The 21136-nt window shown below is 36.2% G+C and overlaps 1 protein-coding gene across 2 annotated transcripts; it reads left to right on the top strand.

Moving 5' to 3' along the window:
• Positions 1 to 4739: 4739 nt before the first annotated feature.
• Positions 4740 to 20855, top strand: LOC113579709 (macrophage mannose receptor 1-like). Of its 2 annotated transcripts, XM_035520023.1 has the most exons (31): positions 4740 to 4914; positions 5622 to 6005; positions 6240 to 6419; positions 6562 to 6714; positions 6894 to 7007; positions 7148 to 7285; positions 7423 to 7602; positions 7891 to 8048; positions 8267 to 8383; positions 8605 to 8720; positions 9026 to 9174; positions 9321 to 9520; positions 9722 to 9846; positions 10310 to 10382; positions 10498 to 10648; positions 11225 to 11260; positions 11370 to 11533; positions 11650 to 11711; positions 11814 to 11914; positions 12137 to 12279; positions 12445 to 12547; positions 13339 to 13487; positions 13601 to 13645; positions 13828 to 13942; positions 14092 to 14321; positions 14458 to 14623; positions 14967 to 15122; positions 16251 to 16367; positions 16599 to 16781; positions 17246 to 17278; positions 17617 to 20855. In XM_035520023.1, the coding sequence occupies exons 1-31, from the start codon at positions 4818 to 4820 to the stop codon at positions 17856 to 17858; spliced, it is 4380 nt and encodes a 1459-aa protein (XP_035375916.1). In that variant the 5' UTR covers positions 4740 to 4817; the 3' UTR covers positions 17859 to 20855. The 2 variants fall into 2 exon arrangements, with proteins under 2 accessions (XP_035375916.1, XP_035375917.1); XM_035520024.1 differs by lacking the exon at positions 13601 to 13645.
• Positions 20856 to 21136: the final 281 nt, after the last annotated feature.

Raw genomic sequence — 21136 nt, 5'->3', positions numbered from 1 at the left:
ATTTCTGATGAACTGGGACCTATTCTATGATAAGGATGTGGGTATGTACACTGAAACACATTAGTACCACCATTGGCAATGTCGCCATTAAACAGGTGCATTTGTGTTTTCACAAACAGGAAATCATGGATAAAAAAAGAGGTCGAGAACATTTAAAATATGGAAACACGACCTTCAGATTTGCAGACAGAGAACTGTACAATACTGCAAGACAACTTGATGGTAGGTGTTAAAGTGGCCAAGGCTGCATATAAGAGAAGGATTGAGGAATATTTTTAAAAACAGGGATCCCACATGCATGTGGCAGGGCATCCAAGCACATTACAAATTACAGGAGCAACAAAGATCCACAGACAAAAAAATAACATTTTCCTGACAAAGGATTTAAATAGTTTCTTTGCCCTTTTTGAGACACAAGGGATGAACAATGTTGCTACACCCACACCAGCTAACAATGAGCCCACTCTTACTATACAGACTTGAGTCAGATGGATTTTCAGATCTGTGAGTGTCAATAAGGCTGCAGGGCCTGATGAGATTCCAAGAAGAGTGCTCAGAGAATGTGTCCACCAGCTGGTGCAGGTGTTTAGTAAAATCTTTAACATGTCCTTGTCCTTAGCTATTGTTCCTACCTGTCTTAAGTCTGCTACATTAATTTCAGTGCTTACACATATCATTGCAAGATGTTTTGAAAGACTGGTCTTAAAACATATTATAGCCATCCTCCCTGCAACCCTGGACCAACATCAGTATTCCTACAGGGTAAATAGGTCCACAGAAGATGCAATTGCCATGGTTCTCCATATGGTACTGATCTATCTTAAACAGCAGAGGTCATATGTCAGGATACTCTTCATTGACTACAGCTCTGCGTTTAATACTTTCATCCCCAGCAGGCTGGTCAACAAACTTCAAGCATGTTGTTCTAGAGGAAAATGTTTTTTTATACTCATCTATAATTTGGCTAACAGGAATGCTCCACAGTGTGTAGGTATGTTACTGTGTATCACTAATATGCCAGTTTGTGACCTGAATTAAAGCAAAGCAAACTCAGGTTGTGACATATATGTTTGCACCCCTATGGTTTGTCCATCATGACATGTAGTGTGGGGGGTGGGGGTAGCAGTGGCTTACTATCTCTGAAAAGAACAGGCACTTAAACTAGCTGTTCTGAACAGGGCAGTTTTAACAGTGTGGGATGGTTGCTGTGGTACCACATGTCAAACATAGAGACAGCCAGTGGCTCCTTTATGTGACAACAATCCAAATTAAAGACTCCACAATTTTATCTTGACAACTACATGTCCTGCTTTCTTAAAGCAGGGGATAAAGTGAAAGTGCAAAAACCTACTTATGTTCACAAGAGACACCCAAAACTCTCAGAGCTTGTTGTGATGGGTTCAAATGCACATAGCGCAAATGGGGTCATGCACATAAATTTAGGGTCATCACTTCTACCAGGAGAAATAAGCATAGCAGTGAATGCACTGTAAAGTGTGGCTGTAGCCTGCCAGATCATGTAAGCCATCCATCATGTTGAAGGATTATGAGACATAAAATTGGATATGCACATATCATTAATGGATATGAAATAAAATTATTATGAGACTATGAGAGAGGTAGTGAAAGACTTGTGATGGTAAATAACATGAATTTAATTATTTAATGTTGGGATTAACTCTTTTCTTGCCTTGTTCTATGTAGTATATGTCAAGATGTGCAGATTTGTTTTGTAGGTGTTTATGTTGAATTACATAATTATGTTGAATGAAGTTTTATATAATGGAGGATTACTGCATTTTTACCACTAGGTGGAAGCCTAGAATTAAATGTGTGAGTGAGAGGTGGTGAAGCAGGAAAAAAAAGACTGGACTTTCTTGGACTCTAATCCTGAGGTATTAATGTACTTGCGATAGGCCCACCACCTGCTACCATGCATTGAGTTGACATACCATGTTGCTATTACGTATACAAGGGAGTAATGTTGGCACAAGGGAGTAATTTTCTTAAGGTAAGGGGATAGGGGCAGTGCATTTCATCTCAAACTGTAATGTCTTCTGTTAGAAATTACCACCAAGAGACTCCTGTCATTCCTAAATCCCCAGTCAGCTAGCTGTAAAGTTAAACATTCAAATATATAATGAAGATGCAGACTTCAGAATTAGTTAAAGAGAATAGCTGGTCCATCTTTTATTGCAAGTTAAGGTTAACAAGCATTATTGAGGCACCCACCAGAGAATGTCTAACAAACAAAGAACCCACATTTTTATACATTGGTCAGAACTGATTATGCATTCACCCCACTGTTTTACATACTAGGGTTTGCATTTGTCACCATTACATCCAAACCATACATTAGAGAGTGCGAGGCTGCAAAGAGGGGAGAGAAAAAAAATGAATGGACTATATGATATGGCACTGATGCTCATTAATACAGTAAAATATCCCTATTGAGCCTTTAATTCCTATGACACCTCGCACCTCAGCTAGGAGTTACAGTCACTGTAGGGATAGTTTTATAAGGCTACATATAACTGCCAGAGATAAGTGCTTGCAGCAACTGCAGAGATATACACAGTAAAATTCACTGTTTGTTATTGTCTATTACATGGAATAAACACAGTTATTTAAGTTTGAGCTGAAAATTCTCCTAATAATGTTATTGCTTTTTCTTCTCCATTCTCCATTGTATAGTTAAGAAACATTATACTCATCCTCGCTAATAATAAATATGAGCAAATTATCATCCAGTGATAATACCAAAAGCTTTAGGCCTAGATTTGAATGAACTGAAGTCTTGTGCAACCTTGATCTCTAGGAACCTGCTGTGGACATTATATTTATGCAAGAATTTTATTGTGCAGAGATGTCTGACCAGCCCAAATACAAAACTTCACCTGCTCAGTTGTAAAGTTACTGTACTGATGACCTAAAACTCACTTTTACTTATACAGCACAGTGTAAATAATAAACTGATTGATAAATAATGCATATTTAATTAAAGGTGCTAAATATATTTTATAATGAATATTTAATGAAATAAAGGTACCAAAATATGAAAAGTCAAAATATGAATATTAATATACTTCATAAATGTTCCATCCTAAAAAGAAACACAATGTTCATTCATAACTAATTTTTAAAGTATGTGAATGCTATGAAATATCTTCAAACATACTACAGTTAAGGTGCCCTATCTGTGACTGCAGTCCAAGTTTTGCGTAACTCTTATACTTCTGTATAATATAATGGCTTTTCAGTTATACATGCTGCTGTTTCAGCATTCTCTCTCAAATCAGGCCAGTGAGGGGAAGGTTACATTATGCAAGCATTGACAAAGAGGAAATGAAAGCATATTATTTTTTTCCTGGATGGCCCTTTAGCACTTGTTTTAATGCCTAAATCCATCCATCTGACCAAATGCAACTTTCAGCATCGTAGGACTTTATTTTCTTTCAGGACTTTTTTTTCTGGTCCGTACTTACACTCTGTGCCGAGCAAGGTATTTGTATTCAATGAAGAAGGAAAAAGATGGAGGAACTGCAAGCATGACAGTAAAACCACATTATCCCGAGTTAAGATTGTGCCCAATCATCAAGAGACTGTGAGTCAGTATCACAGCCACCTGCCCATCCTCTCAGCATCGGAAGAATGTCCATGTTTCCCGTTCACTGTATCATTCAGTGTTATGTTAGCCAACTGTGGGCGTCTGTAGGGTCACATATGCAGAATTGGGCAGGTTTACAATAAATGAAACACATGAATGTGTGACATACAAGGAAGCTGTTGCAACTTCCATATGGAAACATTTTAGACCACTTCATCAAAATGCTGATTGTGACATTTAAACATTGTGGTACATTCTTGGTTCAGGGAGATGAAACAGGATGCAGGAGGTAGAACACAAAGTTCCGTTTATTTTCACAAACATGGACAGAATAGAAAGTTTTGGGTAGAAAATGATGCTGTTTTTGAGCAGCTTAGGTAAAAGTTTTTTTCAGTGGCTAAAACAATTGTGCGAATGTAGGTACTCTCTCTCAATGGCCAGGGATGCCAGAGCTGTAGAAACTTACTGAAAGAGTACTGAACGTTGAGAACTGCCCACTCAATAGCCAGACAATCCCTATCAGTGGTGCTGTACTTCGCCTTGCGCATCATTAGCTTGAAACTAATGTACAGCAAACCAAATGTAGTGAAGAATGCCATTTTGTCACTGGATGCTGGAGTCAAGGGGATCTTCCAGTATCCCTTTGTCAAATCCAGTCAAATAAAAGCAAGCAGAACCAGATCAAGCAGATCAATACGTGGCATTGGATAGGCACTGAAGTGACATCTGAGACTATGAGGTTTATGTAGTTGTTTACCTACAGGGATGACATCAGTGACAATGGAGAAGTCAGGAACTGTAGGAAAAATGGGTTTGGTACAACAATCTCTGTTTTCAGATCATGGATACTCACAGTTAGTCATTAATGAGACTTTTTGGCCAAAAACATAAATGTAGTGATGACACTATGACACTATAAAAGAATAAATAATATGCAAATCTACAATAACAGCAGAGCAATTGAGAAATCTAATAAGTGCTGAGAATAACATTACTGTTTATAACCTAAACTATGTTCTAGAATCAAATCTTCCCAGAAGTCTTATTATGAAATCGCTCTGTCACATTAGTTCCAAAGAAATGCATGTGTCAGGATATTAAGATTTGTGTTGTGTTTTAAGGAGGGGAAAATCTTCTTAAGAGCCAGTCACTAAGATTAAAGGAACACTGAGACTGAGCCAGCGACAGAATTTAATGCTGGAACTCTGTCATGCAAAGCCAAAGAACATTGAAGATTATCAAGATGATAACAGTAATTGCTATAATTGTGCTTGTACTTAGAATACCAAACTGCTTTGCTCAATCAGGTATGTTGCCATCTTCTTTCCATCAGATTAATTTAAAATGAAGCAACAATTATTATATTTTAGTTAGCACAAAGCCTAAATTTAGAAAGAGAATAAAAAGTATCTACTGTTGTCCTAAACAACCTAAAAAGCAGTAGATAGTATGGAGATACGTATTCTAATGTTTTACTAAATCTAACTTGGTTTGCATTGGTGGCAGTGGAAATGAACTTAAATGCCTAAACAAGTTAAATGCATTAACAGTGACAGGTATATTAATACAAAACATGCAATAAGCTGGCAGACCTGAATACCAAAGTATAGCATGTAGTATACATCACAATATAAATATAAGAAAAACAGTGTAGCTACATTTTCTTTTAATTACATTTTTGTAACTACATAACTACAACTTTTATAGGTTTTTAAGATTTAACTCTCTGCAAAGACCATCCATTATGTTGTTTAATTATGAGGTGCAATCAATACAATGTGTGAACATTGAATGAATAGACTAATAAAAAGTGGCCAAAGTTAATTGGAATAAAATTATCACTTTGACAGATTAAAGAAATATTTTTCCTTTAAAGTATCCTTCCTATAAAGTTGAGATGCAAAGTTTACTTTTGACAGTGATAATTTTTCTTTTTCCAAGAAGGATATATTTGAAATGTAAAAACTTATTTGACCTCCATTCTACCATAAAGAATGCTGATTTTCTTCCATAGATGGAAACTTTTTGATTTACAATGCATATAAGAACAGATGCCTGGGAGATTTTCAAGGCCTGGTCCTGTGTAACCCCTTAAGCACAAGACAACAGTTCCGCTGGACTTCAAAGAGTCGCATCTTCAATGTTGCCCAGAAAAAATGCCTTGGCACAGGAAGCAAGACTGAAGGCAATAAACTGCAGTGGTACATCTGTGATGCCAACAGTGACCTTCAAAAATGGGAGTGCAATGACAACTTGCAGTTTGGCCTGAAGAATGAGTCTCTTTACTTGTCTGTTCAGAAAGATACTAATCTGCTCACACTGTCCAAAGATCCAGGGGAGGAAGGGAAGTGGACAATTCATGGAACAATGGACAGCGTCTGCTCACGGCCATATGAGGGTATATGACTGCAAAGCTCAATGGAGGTGTTACCTCAGTACAACCTATGAGACAAAATGTATAGGCCAGTATGAGTTTTCAACATGTGTGGTATGAAGTGCCTTTTCATGTGAACAACGAAATGAGAGCGAGCATGGAAGCTTCACATTGACAGATTCCCTATTCTCACACCCATATACTGTTGTAGTTAAAGAATGGATGGGAATAAGTAATGTCTGTTGTTGTTTTTCACAGAGTTATACACACTCCATGGCAATGCCTTGGGACGCCCATGTCACTTTCCATTTAGATTCAATAAGAAATGGTACACAGACTGCACAACAGAAGGCTCCTCTGTCAGTCGTCTATGGTGTGCAATTGAAAGTGAATTTAAAGATGATGGGCCCTGGGGTTATTGCCCAACACATCAAATAGGTACCTGGTCTCCTATATTATTACATTAGAACACGTTTACATACTAAAAAAGAAATCCCTATATGTACTGCTTGTGTAATATGTCTATTCATAAATTCTTGTGGTATGAACTTGTTTTCATGACTGCCACTTTTTGCTGTAGACAAATCATGGAGTAAGAACCCCCTGACAGGCATCTATTACCAGGTGAATGAAAATTCTGCACTGGCTTGGTATCAGGCCAGGAAGAGCTGCCAGCAGCAGGGCGGAGACCTGCTGAGCATCACTGAGCCCCATGAACAAACCTTCATATCAGGTGCTTTACCTTGCAAGACTGCTGATGCATATGTCATGTTGCTATTATAAATACTCTTATAAAGTTTTGCATCTCAAATTGCAAATCATGAAAGAAACAGTATTATTTTATAACACTGAGATTATTAATGGAAGTAATTTATAATAATTAACAAATAATAAACAGTTTTGTTCACTTAGGGATGACTCTGACAACAGCTCCTGCATTGTGGACAGGACTGAATAGTTTAGATTCCTTAAGTGGGTGGCAATGGATCAATGGGCAACCTTTACGTTATCTGAAATGGCTCAATGGTAAGTTTTTAACTTAAGTATTGCAAATTGTGTCTCTTTTATTTGTTTGTTTATTCATATAGCCATATTTGTTTGGGTATTCATTGTTTCATTTGTTTGTTTGTTTATTCTCTTACTCATATGTGTTTTTTGGGGAAAAGGGCAACCATCCTTTAAACCAGGGCACACCTGTGGGGTGATAAATCAGCATTATGATTCTAAATGGTCGACTGATATTTGTTCTGCAAGACATGGATATATATGCCAAAAAGGTCTTGCCACTCCCACAGTTCCACCAGGTACTCACCAGGTCTTATTCTAAAACATTCTTTCTTTTATTTACATTACATTATTACATTATTTCTTTTATAAAACATTGTCTTTGAGATACTGCATGTTTATTTTGAATAATATTTCTTCATCCCTTGTGATCCAGTGGTGCACACAGGTTATTGCCATAGTCCATGGATCCCTTACTCAGGCCACTGTTATTTCCTCAATCGCACAAAGAGAACGTGGCTGGAGGCGAGAGACGCCTGTCGACGTGAAGGTGGAGACCTGCTGAGCATTCTGAAGTCAGAGGAACAAAGTTTCGTCATCTCACAACTTGGATATTGTAAGTTCCTTGAAAATGTATTAAAAACATGGAGTGACAAGCACAATTTCAAGTTGCTGAAATTACTAATGTAAGAAAAGTAATTTTTGTTGAGGTAGTCACTGGGGAGTGAGACACCATGGTGGATGGCATTGTCTAACCAATTCATAGTGGCAGCCTGCCATTTGTTTAGATATTTTCACAGTGCAACTTCAGTTATAACAAAGTAAATTTGTAGAGATTTTAGATCTGGAAAGCAATCTGGAAAAATACATCTGCAGCTGATGAATTTTCAAACAACTTCTACAGTACAGACGGATGAGCTGTGGATTGGCTTTAATGATCTCAAGACTCCAATGCTGTTTGAGTGGAGTGATCACTCCTTTGTTCCATTTGCCTGGTGGGGCATGAATGAACCGAGCCACAGTGCTGCTCTTAAAGAGGACTGTGTTTTAATGAAAGGAGAGGTAAGGGAACTGTCCTACATGTCACGATCAGAGGTATTATCAAATAACACAAATATGCATTACTCTCACTCAGGACAAACTGTTCTGTGTGAACTCTATAAGGGGTCTAATCTTTAATTTTTCATAGTTGTAGTACCATTAAACAGAGCTGCATGAAGCATACATTTAGAAGATGAGAAGGTCCATCTATACAGTAAACATGTTTGTCTCTTTATTAGGAGGGCAAGTGGGCTGACCAAATCTGTCAGCAGAAGTATGGATATATCTGTAAGAAAAAGACCAATGTGAATCCATCTACTGATGACACTGTTGTCACAAGTCCAGGCTGCAAACCTGTAAGCGTTTATTTGAAACACTTCCATTATAACATGATGTAATAAGACCATTTAGCTTTGAAATTATACTCAATTACATTTTACTAATAACTTTTTGCAATTGCAGAAAATTAATTTTATAAGAAAAAAATAGTAATTTAAAAACTAATAAGGAATTCTATGATGTATGTACGCTGAAATACTTTCTCTAATAGTTGCTTTACTTTTCTTGAATGTTTAAGGGTTGGATCAGGTACGGCTACTACTGTTACCTAGCCGGAGCAGAGATTAAATCCTTTGAAGAGGCCAAGCAGATGTGTGAAAAATCTGGATCTTATTTGATTGACATTACAAACAAGTAAGAACTCTTTGGCTGAAGGGAATTATACTGTGAATTTGAGCATACATGCTTCCTATAAGATTTTAATTACTAACCCAGTAGTTAAATTAATGTAAATGATTACTAACCCAGTAGGTCTGGAATTTTTGTAATAAACAAGTATGTATTGCTTGATAGTATATGATGTATATAAAGTTATCCTTTATATATAAATACTTGTATATGCATTTAATATGAATTTAATATTCACTTGAAACATACCATTTTATAACATTGGAGCTTCTTAAGTTGGTCAGTGATCATGCTTTTTCTTGTCACATCAGGGTTGAAAACGCATTCCTGGTCAGCCTGGTTGGGGCACGACCAGAGAAGCACTTCTGGATCGGGTTGTCTAACCAAAGGGACCGACACACATTTGCGTGGACTAACAACAACAAAGTTTTGTTCACTCACTTTAATGCTGGAATGCCAGGTAAATGCTAAAGATGAAATACTCTTTATAACTAAAGATGTCTGTCCATGACAGCTATAGTAGAAAGATGAACAAAATAAAGCTTGTATGGCAGTATTTTGGCTGAAAAATGCTAATACAAAGTGTACAAATTCTTAAAAATACAGGAGGGAGACAAGGTTGTGTTGCCATGACTACAGGAGTGCTTGCTGGATTATGGGATGTGCTTAGTTGTACTAATAAAGAAAAGTATATCTGCAAGCAAAAGGCTGAGGGGATGGTGACAACTCCAGCACCCCCAACAACGCTTGCTCCCAGCTGCAGTGAGGGCTGGTATCCACTTACAAACAGAGACTACTGCTTTAAGGTATAATGAGGATGGACAAAATGATGACAAATGACAATGTTAGAAAAGAATAAAGATAGCATTTATGAATAGCTTAAAACTGCTTTGACTACTGAACACAAGGGTAGAATCCAACAATTTTCAGTGGTTGATGAATTATAAGTAATTTTTGTATATTTTATGTCTCTAAATTGAGTTTATGCTTTATTGTCTTTGTTAAAGATGTTTGACGTGCAGTTTGACAAAAAGAAGACTTGGTCTGAGGCTCTTGACTTCTGCCGAGAACTTGGAGGAGATCTTCTGAGCATCCACAGTGATTTAGACATTAGACAACAGCACTTAAAATAGTAAGATGGCAACAATGTAACAACTTACTACACCAGCAGCAAAATCTTTATTTATTTTTTTTTACCCACAATTTAAAATTTTTACCCACATATTGAAATAGATGGGTACCTTTTACTATAAATAAATAACTTTTACTATAAATATATATTATCTATTACCTATTCATAAATAAGGCTGTTATTACACTGCTAACATATAGGGACTCCACTTTCCTTGGTACCACTTTTCTATATTATGCATAATTATAAGAAAGTATACTGGAACAAAAAATCTATAGATGATAGAGAAATTATGAAAACACATTTAGGTTCAGCGTGCAAAAATACAAAAGAATCAGATCTTTTTTTACATGGATCAAAATCTTTGTTAACTAGTGTTATTGAAATGATGTTAAAATGATTTTTCATTCTGTTTTACATTTTATTTTTCACATATATTTTCTTATAATATTAATGCTTGTAGTTCATCATCAGCATGGATTGGTTACAGTATTCAGAATCCCACTGCTGGCTACGTATGGAGTGATGGTTCCTCTGTGAGTTGGGCTGAAATTTTAATCACCCTGCAATGTTTTATTTTAAGAGGGGATAGAATATGCCTGCATGTGAACACAATAACATATTTTAGATTTATTTTCTTCTTTCTTTCAGTCATCCTATGAAAACTGGGCAACAGGTGAACCAAATAATTTAAATGATGTGGAAAACTGTGTTAGAATGGAAAATACTTGGTGGGATGAAAAACATTGGAATGACCTCCACTGTGATGACAGAAGCAATTGGATTTGTGAGATTAGAAAAGGTAAAGAAAGCAAAATGCATTTGTGTGGGTAGAGGTGTCCAATAAAATCATTCTAGGGCCATGCAGGGAAAAAATAATCTAAAAATAAATCTATTAAATGTAAAATGAATCTAGTTGGCAAACACTGTTTTACATTTCACTATCAATAGATGTTGAATAGGTTGGACAGCTCACAGTAAAGCACCAAAATAACATTCCAGTATTTGTGTGGCATAGGACATCTTAAGGTTTTCTCTGCTCAAACACATCTGGTTACATTGTCAATAGCTGTGGTCTTCCAGAAGTAGAATCTTTGATGTCAAGCAATTTCTGATTTTGAAAGAATATGTAAAAAAGGTTTCTAAACAATATTTCTAAACAATGTTGTAACAGTAATGATAATGCCCATTGCTAACAAATCTAGACCATTTCTCAGTCTTGAAGTTAGCATGCCTCAAATACACTACAGCCATTTGTTTTCAGTGGCACAAAGTGCTTTCACAGATTATGTAGAGATTGAAAATGGCATCAATCAAACGAGAGAGCTGCCATTGTCCATTCCACATGATCACTTCTGGCCTCTCTGTGTTCTTCTAGGTGTGATACCAAAAGAAGTAAACATTACAAGTATAAGTAAGTCTTCTAAGCATTTAACAGTGCCCAGATGGCCTGTCATCTTATCGATGCAGAAAAACATGACTCAAATTTATTTATGCTGTAAAATTTATTTCTAATTTCACAGCGTATAATACCACAGATGATGGCTGGATTATATTCAAGGACAATCAATATTACATAGGTCACAGGTCTATCTCTATGATAGAAGCACGGATGTTCTGTAAGAACAGACATAGTGATCTTGTGGTCATTAATGATGAAGAGGAGAGAGTGTTTCTATGGCATCAGGTAAGATCGTTGATGAAGTAAGCTGTGGCTCTATATTGTTTCACTCATGCGCATGATATACCTCATATTGTGATTGTAGTGTGAACTGAACCCAATTCATCATGTGTGTGTTACAGGCCAAAAAACGTTATGATGACATTTATATTGGTATGCATATTGATTTAGACAAGACTTTCACGTAAGTGTAAAGAATTCAAAACAATGTTGTACTAGGATTCATAAAAACATTAAACACATTATTAAAAGAAGAAATTAAATTATACAGTTGTTCCTTTACAAGGTGGATGGATGGATCACCTGTAGTATTTCAAGCATGGTCAGAAAACCAGCCAGCATTTGAGAACGATGAGGAGCACTGTGTAAAAATGACCCGATCTCAAGGTAAAATATTAATCTCAGTAGAAACACAAAGACAAACAGGAAGAGTTAAACATTGTTTTATCTGTATTATAATGCATCATAGCCATAAAGCAAATGGGCATGGAAAGTAAAAAAGTTTAAAAAAAAAAACAGTCCGAATCCAGCTTGTTTAGACTATGACACAATTCACATAGAATTAATTTTCTATCTTCAGTGAGAGTAACAGATTAATGCCTGTTACAGGTCTCTGGGAAAATGTAAATTGCGGTGATGAAGAAAATTTTATTTGTAAACGGAGTGGAACTCCACCAGTCAATTCTACTGTCGCCCCCACTGAACCTTCCATTGGTGGCTGTGCTCCTGACTGGGTGAAGTTTCAGGGAAAGGTAAGAGATATTATATTAACATATTTTATAGCCAAATAATCACAAGAAATTCTCTCTCCATCTCTGCATACACACTCAAATCAATGAAATGCACAATGATTATATAACTGAATGGTTGCAGAAGTTACTGGAAGCCTTTTGTAAGTGCTTTTTGTTTACTTACAGTGTTACAACATAAGACTTGAGCCAAAAACATGGACTGAAGCCAGATCATACTGTAGAAGACTCGGGGGAGATCTTGCTTCTATTACTGATAGTCTTCAGCAAGGTCAGATTCAGTTTAGTGATCATAAAACTAAAATCTGTCATTTGTTTAGCTGTGTTGATTTATCTCAATGATCTTTTGAGGACCTGGTTAGTAACAAACAAATGATATTGAAACAAACATTGATAGTGAGTGGAACTTGGGACCATGCACAACCAGGGCAAATAGCTTGCGGTCCAACACCTCTAATAATATTTTTTATACAATGTAATAGTCTATTTCTGATCCAGAGCTTTTGAACATACTTTAGGACATACTTTACCAATTTAAAATAATCACACCCTCTGTTTATTAAACATAAGAATAGGTAAACAGTTGTAATAATTTATATTAACCACAGCAGATTTATAATAATACACAGCTGATGCAATCAGACCTTGTTTGTAAATATTTATGCAAATTATTATTAGCAATTCTCTATGTGTCACTACTTTTAAAAAAATATTGTTTAACAATCTGAAATTCTGTAAGTGTTGAATAAGTGATATGGGAAATCCTAGATTGCACATTTTACAATTACAATTTACACGTTTTTAATAAGCATATGTAGACTGTAGGATCACAAATACTGTTTGGTCCCCATGAGATTTGAGATGTCGCTTTAGTCTGTTTTTATTCAGAACGAGAGTGGAAGAGGGTTTTTATCTTCATATAATAATGTATAAATCTTGTTGAAGTACAGTTTTAAGTGAATTGTGAACTTGTGCAAAGTTTCTGTTATCTTGAATGTCTAGTGATTAATCTTGGTTAGTTAATTGTGTAACAGATTATATGTTCTCACTTGTTGGTTACAGCTTTTCTTACCTTAAGGATGATTGAAAACACCCCAGATTTATGGATTGGCTTCAGTAATTTGGCAGGCAAAAGTTTTAAATGGACAGATGGGAGCCCAATCCATGTTACAAAATGGGCCAAAGGACAGCCTTCAGAATGGCATTCTGAGGTATAACAAGTACAGCTGTTATTTACAAATATACAAATTCTGAGAGGGCTTCACTTCAGCAATTGAACAGACATTTGCTTTTTAAAATAAAGCATTTGTGTTCCCCCCCCCAGTTCTTTCAGCATTTTCCCTCCTGGATTGTTAACCATCCATTGAGGGTAATTCTTTTCTATTTTTTTGTATAAAGCATGCATATGACTATGCATGAATTGATATGCTGAATTTCTATTTTAAATCATCAATAAGAATGATGATATGCTGCTTTGGATGTAATGATAAACATGATTTTTACCAGGTCATCTTTTTAAATGTGTAAAATATATGTATATTTTAACCATAGATTTATTACGCAGCATCTTGTGTTGTAATGGGAGCTGTGCAAAGTCCTGAGCTGGGAATGTGGGTGACAAAAGACTGCAATGATACCAATGGTTTTATTTGCAGTCGAACTGTAGGTAAGGCTAGAAATTTTCAGATTCTCTTATGCCACTGTCATTTTTTCATCAGTGAATTGTGTATTGTGTAATACATTTGAAATAAATGAAATGTTATTTTATAATAACATTTAAATGCATTTTCTTATGGTTTTTTGTTCTGGATCCAGATCACTTTATAAAACCAAGTCCGAAAGAGGAACCCAAAACTTTCATCAAGCTCGGAAATTCTTCTTACATGGTCATTCAAAGAACCCTGACCTGGAAGGAAGCAAAGCACCACTGTGAAGTAGAAGGAGCACATCTGGCCAGCATTCGGGATATGATCACCCAGTCCTACATTGAGCTGCAGACGCATGAACTTGGACAGCCTTTGTGGATCGGCCTTAATAGTAATGAGGTATGACAGTCAAGTGTTCTAATATTGTGAAACAACTGACTAAAGACTTGCAAAGATCTTTTCTATAAACTTCAAGATTCTGGCCATGAAGAAAAAATTTCAACAAATGCTTAATAGAAATATTGTTTATGAACAGACAGATGGCTACTTCCTATGGATTGATAACTGGAATTTGAATATGGAAAGGTGGAATTCCTACGAACCAAAGAAAGACCAACCCTGTGTTTTTGTGGATGTAAATGGAAAGTGGAAAACAGCGCACTGTAACCAAACCTACTATAGTGTTTGTAAGAAATCAACAGGTAGGCTTTACTCATCAACTGACCATGCCATGTTTAAAATAAATACAGTTTTAATTGACAATACATTTAAACAAATATTGTTTCCATGAAAAAAAATGATTACAAATATGGTATGAAGTTTGAGTTTTCCTCGATGTGCCAGTCTAAGACACATGATGACAGGTTAACATTCACTTCAGTCCCATAGTTGAATAAACCCAAAGGATTGTGGGTTTGCCTGCAGAGCCTTCCTCTTGTTCTTTTCTACTAACAGGCAAATTTTTTGTGTCCATACAACTCTGTAACAGTTTGTTGTCCATCATGCTATAACATTGCTGTGCACTGTTCATCATCTTCTTCACAGACATTGCCCCAAATCGACCAACTCAATACCCGGGGTTGTGCCCCGAGCAAAGTGAGGATCCACCAATCTCATGGTTGCCTTATAAAGGACATTGTTATGCATTTATGTACCTTTCACTGTCATGGAGCTCTGCATCTCTATTTTGTAAGAAAAGAGGTAAGAACAGCCTCATTACTGGGCAACCACAGCGTGCATACATAAACTACATCAAGTGCATACCCCTTCTCAAACCCCCCTCAATTACTTGCAACCTTGAATTATTGTTTGTATTCAGCAGTCCCCCAACTATTGTTGGCAAAACATAAATGTGTGTGTATCATACAGGTTAGTTGTTAGCCAGGAATACATCTCATAGTTCTTCCTATAGAAACTATGTACGTACCTTTTTCCTTTCTGTCTAAGATGTATGTATATATGGAGTTGGCCGACCTCGTAGAATTAGTTTGAGATTTTCATTGAAGGGTAGCCTTGAGAAAAGCTTTTCAATTAAGTACACACGTCTGACTTTGTAGTCACCCTTCAAAGTTGGCTGGCTAATGTAGCATGTACATACATAGACAGTGATGTTTTACTAATAATGCCATAGCCCCCGCTTCAGAATGCTGTGAAGACCCAGGCTGCTATAGGCCAGCCCCCACAGTGAAAATCATAAATTTTATTGGTCAGATTTCCTGTCATTTTGCTAATAGACTTACATTGCAGCAGTGGATCTCAAATGTTTTCTTTCATGCCCCCTTTGGAGGAAATAAATATTTCAGACATTTTCAACATCCTTCTATTATAATACAGCATGACAGATAATATGAATGTTCCAAGACCCACCTTAGTAGCTGAAACTCCCACATCTATAATGAATTGTCTACTTTAAAACAATAAAAACAATACTAAAGCAAGGATTGTTTATTAGCTGTGATGCCCAAGGAAGATGGGTTCCCTCTTTAGTCTTGCTCTTCCCAAGGTTTCTTCTTTATTTTCACCCAGTGAGTTTCTCCCTGCTACTGTCTCCACATGTTTACTCATTAGGGATCTGGGCTCATACATTTGTAAAGCTTCTTTGTGACAACAAGCTATATAAATAAATTTTACTTGCCTTGTGTAAGTCATTCTTACACTTTCTGTTTTATTTGGTTCACATATCATCTTAGTCTTTTTAAAACAAATACTTTTATGCAACCAAAATGTTTTTTTTTTTCTAATTGCACAGGCTTTTATTTGGAATTCCATGACTAATGATGCTTCCGGGTTCAAAGATTAAGACCAGTTTTGTTTATTTATTTTTATCAGGAGCCAGTCTTGTCAGCATTGAAGATACAAGTGAGGCAAAGTTTATAGAGAATTATATTGATTTGCTTGGGAGTGATGACCGCCATTTCTGGCTAGGCCTTTATCAGACCTATGCAGGTAACACACTGCACCATCAGTCAGTGGCAGCTATGCCCCACCTATCAATTCAAAGTTGTAAACAAAAATTTATTCCTTCATATTTTACAATGTCTGAATACTACAAACATTTTTTGGAAAGTGGTTCATGTTGCTTATTTCAATACCAGCTTCATTAGAAGCAGCTTCAGTCGTTTTTTCTACACACTCTTTTTATGGTTTTTACATCGTTACAATTCTGTGTTTGTACAGGACATTGGCTGTGGATGGACAGTAGTGTGGTGGATTACACTAACTGGGGACAGTCTATATCTGATGATCCTAATTATTTCTATGATGAGTTCAATGAATGTGCATTTATCTCCACCATAAGTAAACAATGGGGAACACGCCATTGTGAAAACAGGGCACGGTTCATCTGCAAAACAGCCAAAGGTATGTCATAGTGGAGATGATTAGCTTACTGTGGAACCAAAAAATCCTTTTGTATCATAGGTAACTCAGATATGCCCAGTCACTCAATACCATTCCTGAGGTTTAGAAATGGCTCTAAAACCTTACATTTTATCTTGTGCATTATTTAGTTATTCATTTTAATTAATCTACCAGCAACATTAGTAGTAACCTGTTGCATAGTAGTAATCTCCAGGTAAAGCTTTTCATCATATTTTAGCATTCAAAACCTAGTTACAGTGCTTAAATATAAGTAATGTGTGAATAGTAGTTTTGGGACACTGGTAATGTGTATTAATTGATTAATGATCTAATCAGCCAGGTCTATAAAATGTATGTATTTTTAGTGTGTAAAATGAAGTCCTGTATTCTTAGAGCATATATTGTAGTCCTCCCTTCATTCCTAATGCTTAACCTAAGAGCACAACTTTTCTCTTTCTCTGCAGATATAAAGAAAACCACAGAAGTGAAACATCCAGGTAATAGATTAACTGATAATAAATAATAACTGATAATTAACTGATAATTAAATAATAAAGGTTGCAACTAAAGGTTCAGAGGGAACTATGGTATGAATAGTCCTGAGGAAATCTGTACAACTGGAATTACATGAATACTTTTATTTCTCTCTGTGATCAAAATTGCTGTAGGCGCTTAAAATATTACCAGTTCCATGATGTAAATGATGCAAAAATTCATAATTAAATTAAATACTTTGAATTGAATAAGTATGCACAAACCTTTAGAACTTTTCATTTTATATTGTATTGCAAATCAATTACAATGTACAATTCTGTGTTTTCTGCATTTGTTCCAGATCATGCTGAACACCATGTGAAAGTCATTGTTCCTGTGGTTCTGGTGACTGTAGTGCTCTGTTTGCTGGCTGGGTTGGCTTACTTCTACCGCTACCACAGGTTTTCCAGGAACCAGCCTGCTGATGCTGCGTTTGAGAACCCTATGTATCACCCTACTGTTGTAGAAGTTCTGCCAGTGGAGAAAGAGATCAAAAACTTAACAGACCACATGGAGATTAATAAAAAGCATTCTCCTTTGTAATTTTGGCATATGTGCTGGAGTGCCAAGGCAAAAAAAAAAGAAATGTGTATAACACAAGTCTTTCTCAGGAGTTTAAGAAATCAAAAGGCGTTATCAGTAATGGCAGCACTTCAAATCTACTTCCTGAACTACAAGACTGCAACATTTTCAAACTGGACTCAGTCATGAGCAATGAATACATTTTCCTGCTTATATGTTTTTAATTTAATTGGCCATCTAAATTAAGGTTATTTCACCAGTCATGCATGCCAACAAATGTTCCTTAGACAAATTCAGGTTGTGAAAGAGAATTTTAGTTATTGTGCTGTAATTTTTCTCCCCAAAGATGTCTCCATGTATATAAGATGTAGCCTAACTAAAATATTAAAATCACAGATACAACAGTAAGTGTTTAAGCTGGCTTTTATGTATATTTCAAATATATGTATATTCCGTTTTACTTTCATGAAGATATATTTGCTTAAACATTTTACTTTAAATCCTCAGTTAAATAGTAGCAAGTGTAAATTCTGGGGAAACTTAGTTCCAGGTTGATCAAATAGGCAGAATATATTTCAGCACAGGTTGAACTCTGTACTTTTATTAGCCCAAATCTACAAAGGCATATGAGGTATACACAAATGCACAAAAGTTGCATTTAAGCCATATTGTATCAAAAACTGATGCATAGAGTAATAAGAACACATTATACTCTGAGACTGAGCATAGGAAACACGTCCCAATACATGCAGCATGTGCAGAAAAGATGTTGGGATTCAAACTTCTTGTATAAAAATAGGACAATTGTAAAAACAGTAAAAACAAGGATATAAACCAGGTGGTCTGTCGTAGTTTCTGTCATGAAAAAAAAGAGTGAGAGCAGTTACTCCTGCACAATTTTGTAATTGAACATTGTTAAACTGAAAGGCACACAGCTGCTTAAGCATATCTTCCTTCAGTTTACCATCCAGACTTGCCAATTATTTATGTAAAACCAGTTTACAAACAAGGCTGTGCTGCACAATTTTCTATTTGTGTATTGCTTAATTATGCTAACAAATCACATAGTAAGAGTGTTAAGATTCACCATAAGAATTAAAAAGTGTCTTAAGACCAAATTAACTTAGTGTTGTGATTGGTACCAGTGGTACCAGTCCTGGTTTAATACTGGTTATGTGCTTGTCATGGCCCATCCTATACCCCTCCTCGTCCACGTGGTGAGACACGACGTGTGGTTTCACGTGTTTGTTTTCCTCCTGTCTGCGCGTTTAATAGCCCGCGCCTTCAGTTAGTTGCCACGCGCCCCTTGTTACCGGTGCGCCCCGCTTCACCTGCGTCTAGTTCCTTCACGCTTCATCATGTGTATAAATACCCCTCTCTGTTTTTTATGAATACGGTTGTTACTGTCTTTGTGGCTGTTCGTTTACGTCAGTCGACGACTTCGTAACGGACATATTTGCTTTTTGTGTGTATGTTACGTGTGTCTTGTTTTCGTCTTTTACTTTCGTTTTCAATCGACTTTTGTTTACGTAATTATCTACGCACGCCTGCATAGTGTCTCGCATCGTCACAGTGCCAATATCTCAAACATTAGAGATAAAAGTGATCCATATTAATACAAAATATTGTAATAATAAAAACGGCCACTGGCATAAAATAGTTCTTTAGAAAGATATAGTAATACTTAAAACCTTTACAATATCAATACAGACAGCAGGGTAGAAAGTGCAGTATGACCATAGAAACATATAAGCTTTAAGAGTTATGTGATGGCATAAACATCTGCACCAACATGAACAAATTTTGTTAGAATGGTTAACTGGGGTCAAGACTGCATGCAGTCCAGAAAGTAACCAAAGGAAATGGCAGAAAACAAAGTTAGGCCACAGGAAGAGATAATGTAGCAGTGTGGAGAGTTGAGAGAAAAAGCAAAAGAAGTGCATCCTGACTGCATACTGTAACAATGCTCGACTCTGACATCACCAATACTAACAATTCACTTTAGTATAGCTTATACAATATTTCAATTGTATTCGATATTCAATACTATATACTCTTTGTACAGAGTTTCAAAGTTTAAGCTTTTAAAGTATATATTTTGAATCATTTAAAAAAGTAAATAGTGGAGCTGTCATTAAATAAATAATTACTAAATACTGAAGTAACTAGATAACGCTACACAATGATGGGTTGCACTATGCCAGAGGTGCACATCTTATGTTTATGTTCCTGTCAAATGGTCACACAATATCCACTACTCTTATATTGTACAGTTGTTAATCATAGGAACATAACTATTATATGTTTATTCTATCTAGGACATTGATGAAATTGAAACATATGGGCAATATAATTTGCTGGACTTGTGAACTGGTTTTTGAGCTAATCACTTAATCACTATGATTAACAAAAGGATTAGGGGTGTGTTCCAGACTAGGGGTGTATGTTTCAGAAACCATGCTGGTTTCTACCCTTTTCATTTGGGCATCTTGTGATTATTTCTATTTTAATATTGCCCATGTAATAAGGATAATTAAACATCATTGGCAACAACAACAACAACAACAACAACAAAAAGGTAAATCTTTTTAAGATTCAACCTAATTCAAAATGTTACGATTTCACACTCATAGCTACTTCATGAAGTGGTAAACTTATAGTGGTAGTCATATAGTTGAGATTCACTCTATAGATTAAAAGAAGGCGGCTTTTGTATATGATTCTGAATAGTTTACATCATCTACATATGTACGAAATTGCAAATGCACATGTGAAAAATGCTATTGTGTAAGAAAAGAGACAATTATGTGTTTCACAACACAAAGTCATGGTTATGTACAGGTTGTGTAAGGTGGGCTCAAACCCAAGTCAGCTAGGTGATGACACCAAAAGCCTACTGGGTGAGCAACCACACTAACAATACTGGGCCTATGTGCAGAACAATTAGATCTTGGATCAGGTAAAACAAAAGGAAAAAACTAAACACCACACCGAGCATAGAAAAAGGGAGAACAAAGGAAGTCACGGGAAGAAATGGCAACCCCGAAACACTGCGGAAAACCAAACTAAAACTTCCCAAACAAAACCAGAAAACACTGAGGAACTTGAATGGCTAAGGGAAGCCTCGGGAGACAGAAAACTGGAGAGGGGAGGGGATGCGTAAAAACACGAACACCCTTGCAGACAAGAAGTGAGGTGTATTACGAGGACTCACAGACCTCAATGCCTGAAGTTACCAGCTAGGCACTTGACTCAGAACTTTGACAAAGACCCAGCACTGAACGACTGGGTCACTGGGC

This window comes from Electrophorus electricus, chromosome 19 (genome assembly GCF_013358815.1).
Source record: "Electrophorus electricus isolate fEleEle1 chromosome 19, fEleEle1.pri, whole genome shotgun sequence".
Classification (NCBI taxonomy): domain Eukaryota; kingdom Metazoa; phylum Chordata; class Actinopteri; order Gymnotiformes; family Gymnotidae; genus Electrophorus; species Electrophorus electricus.
The sequence above is the reverse complement of the archived record's forward strand: the minus strand, read 5'-3'. Positions and strand labels throughout refer to the sequence as shown.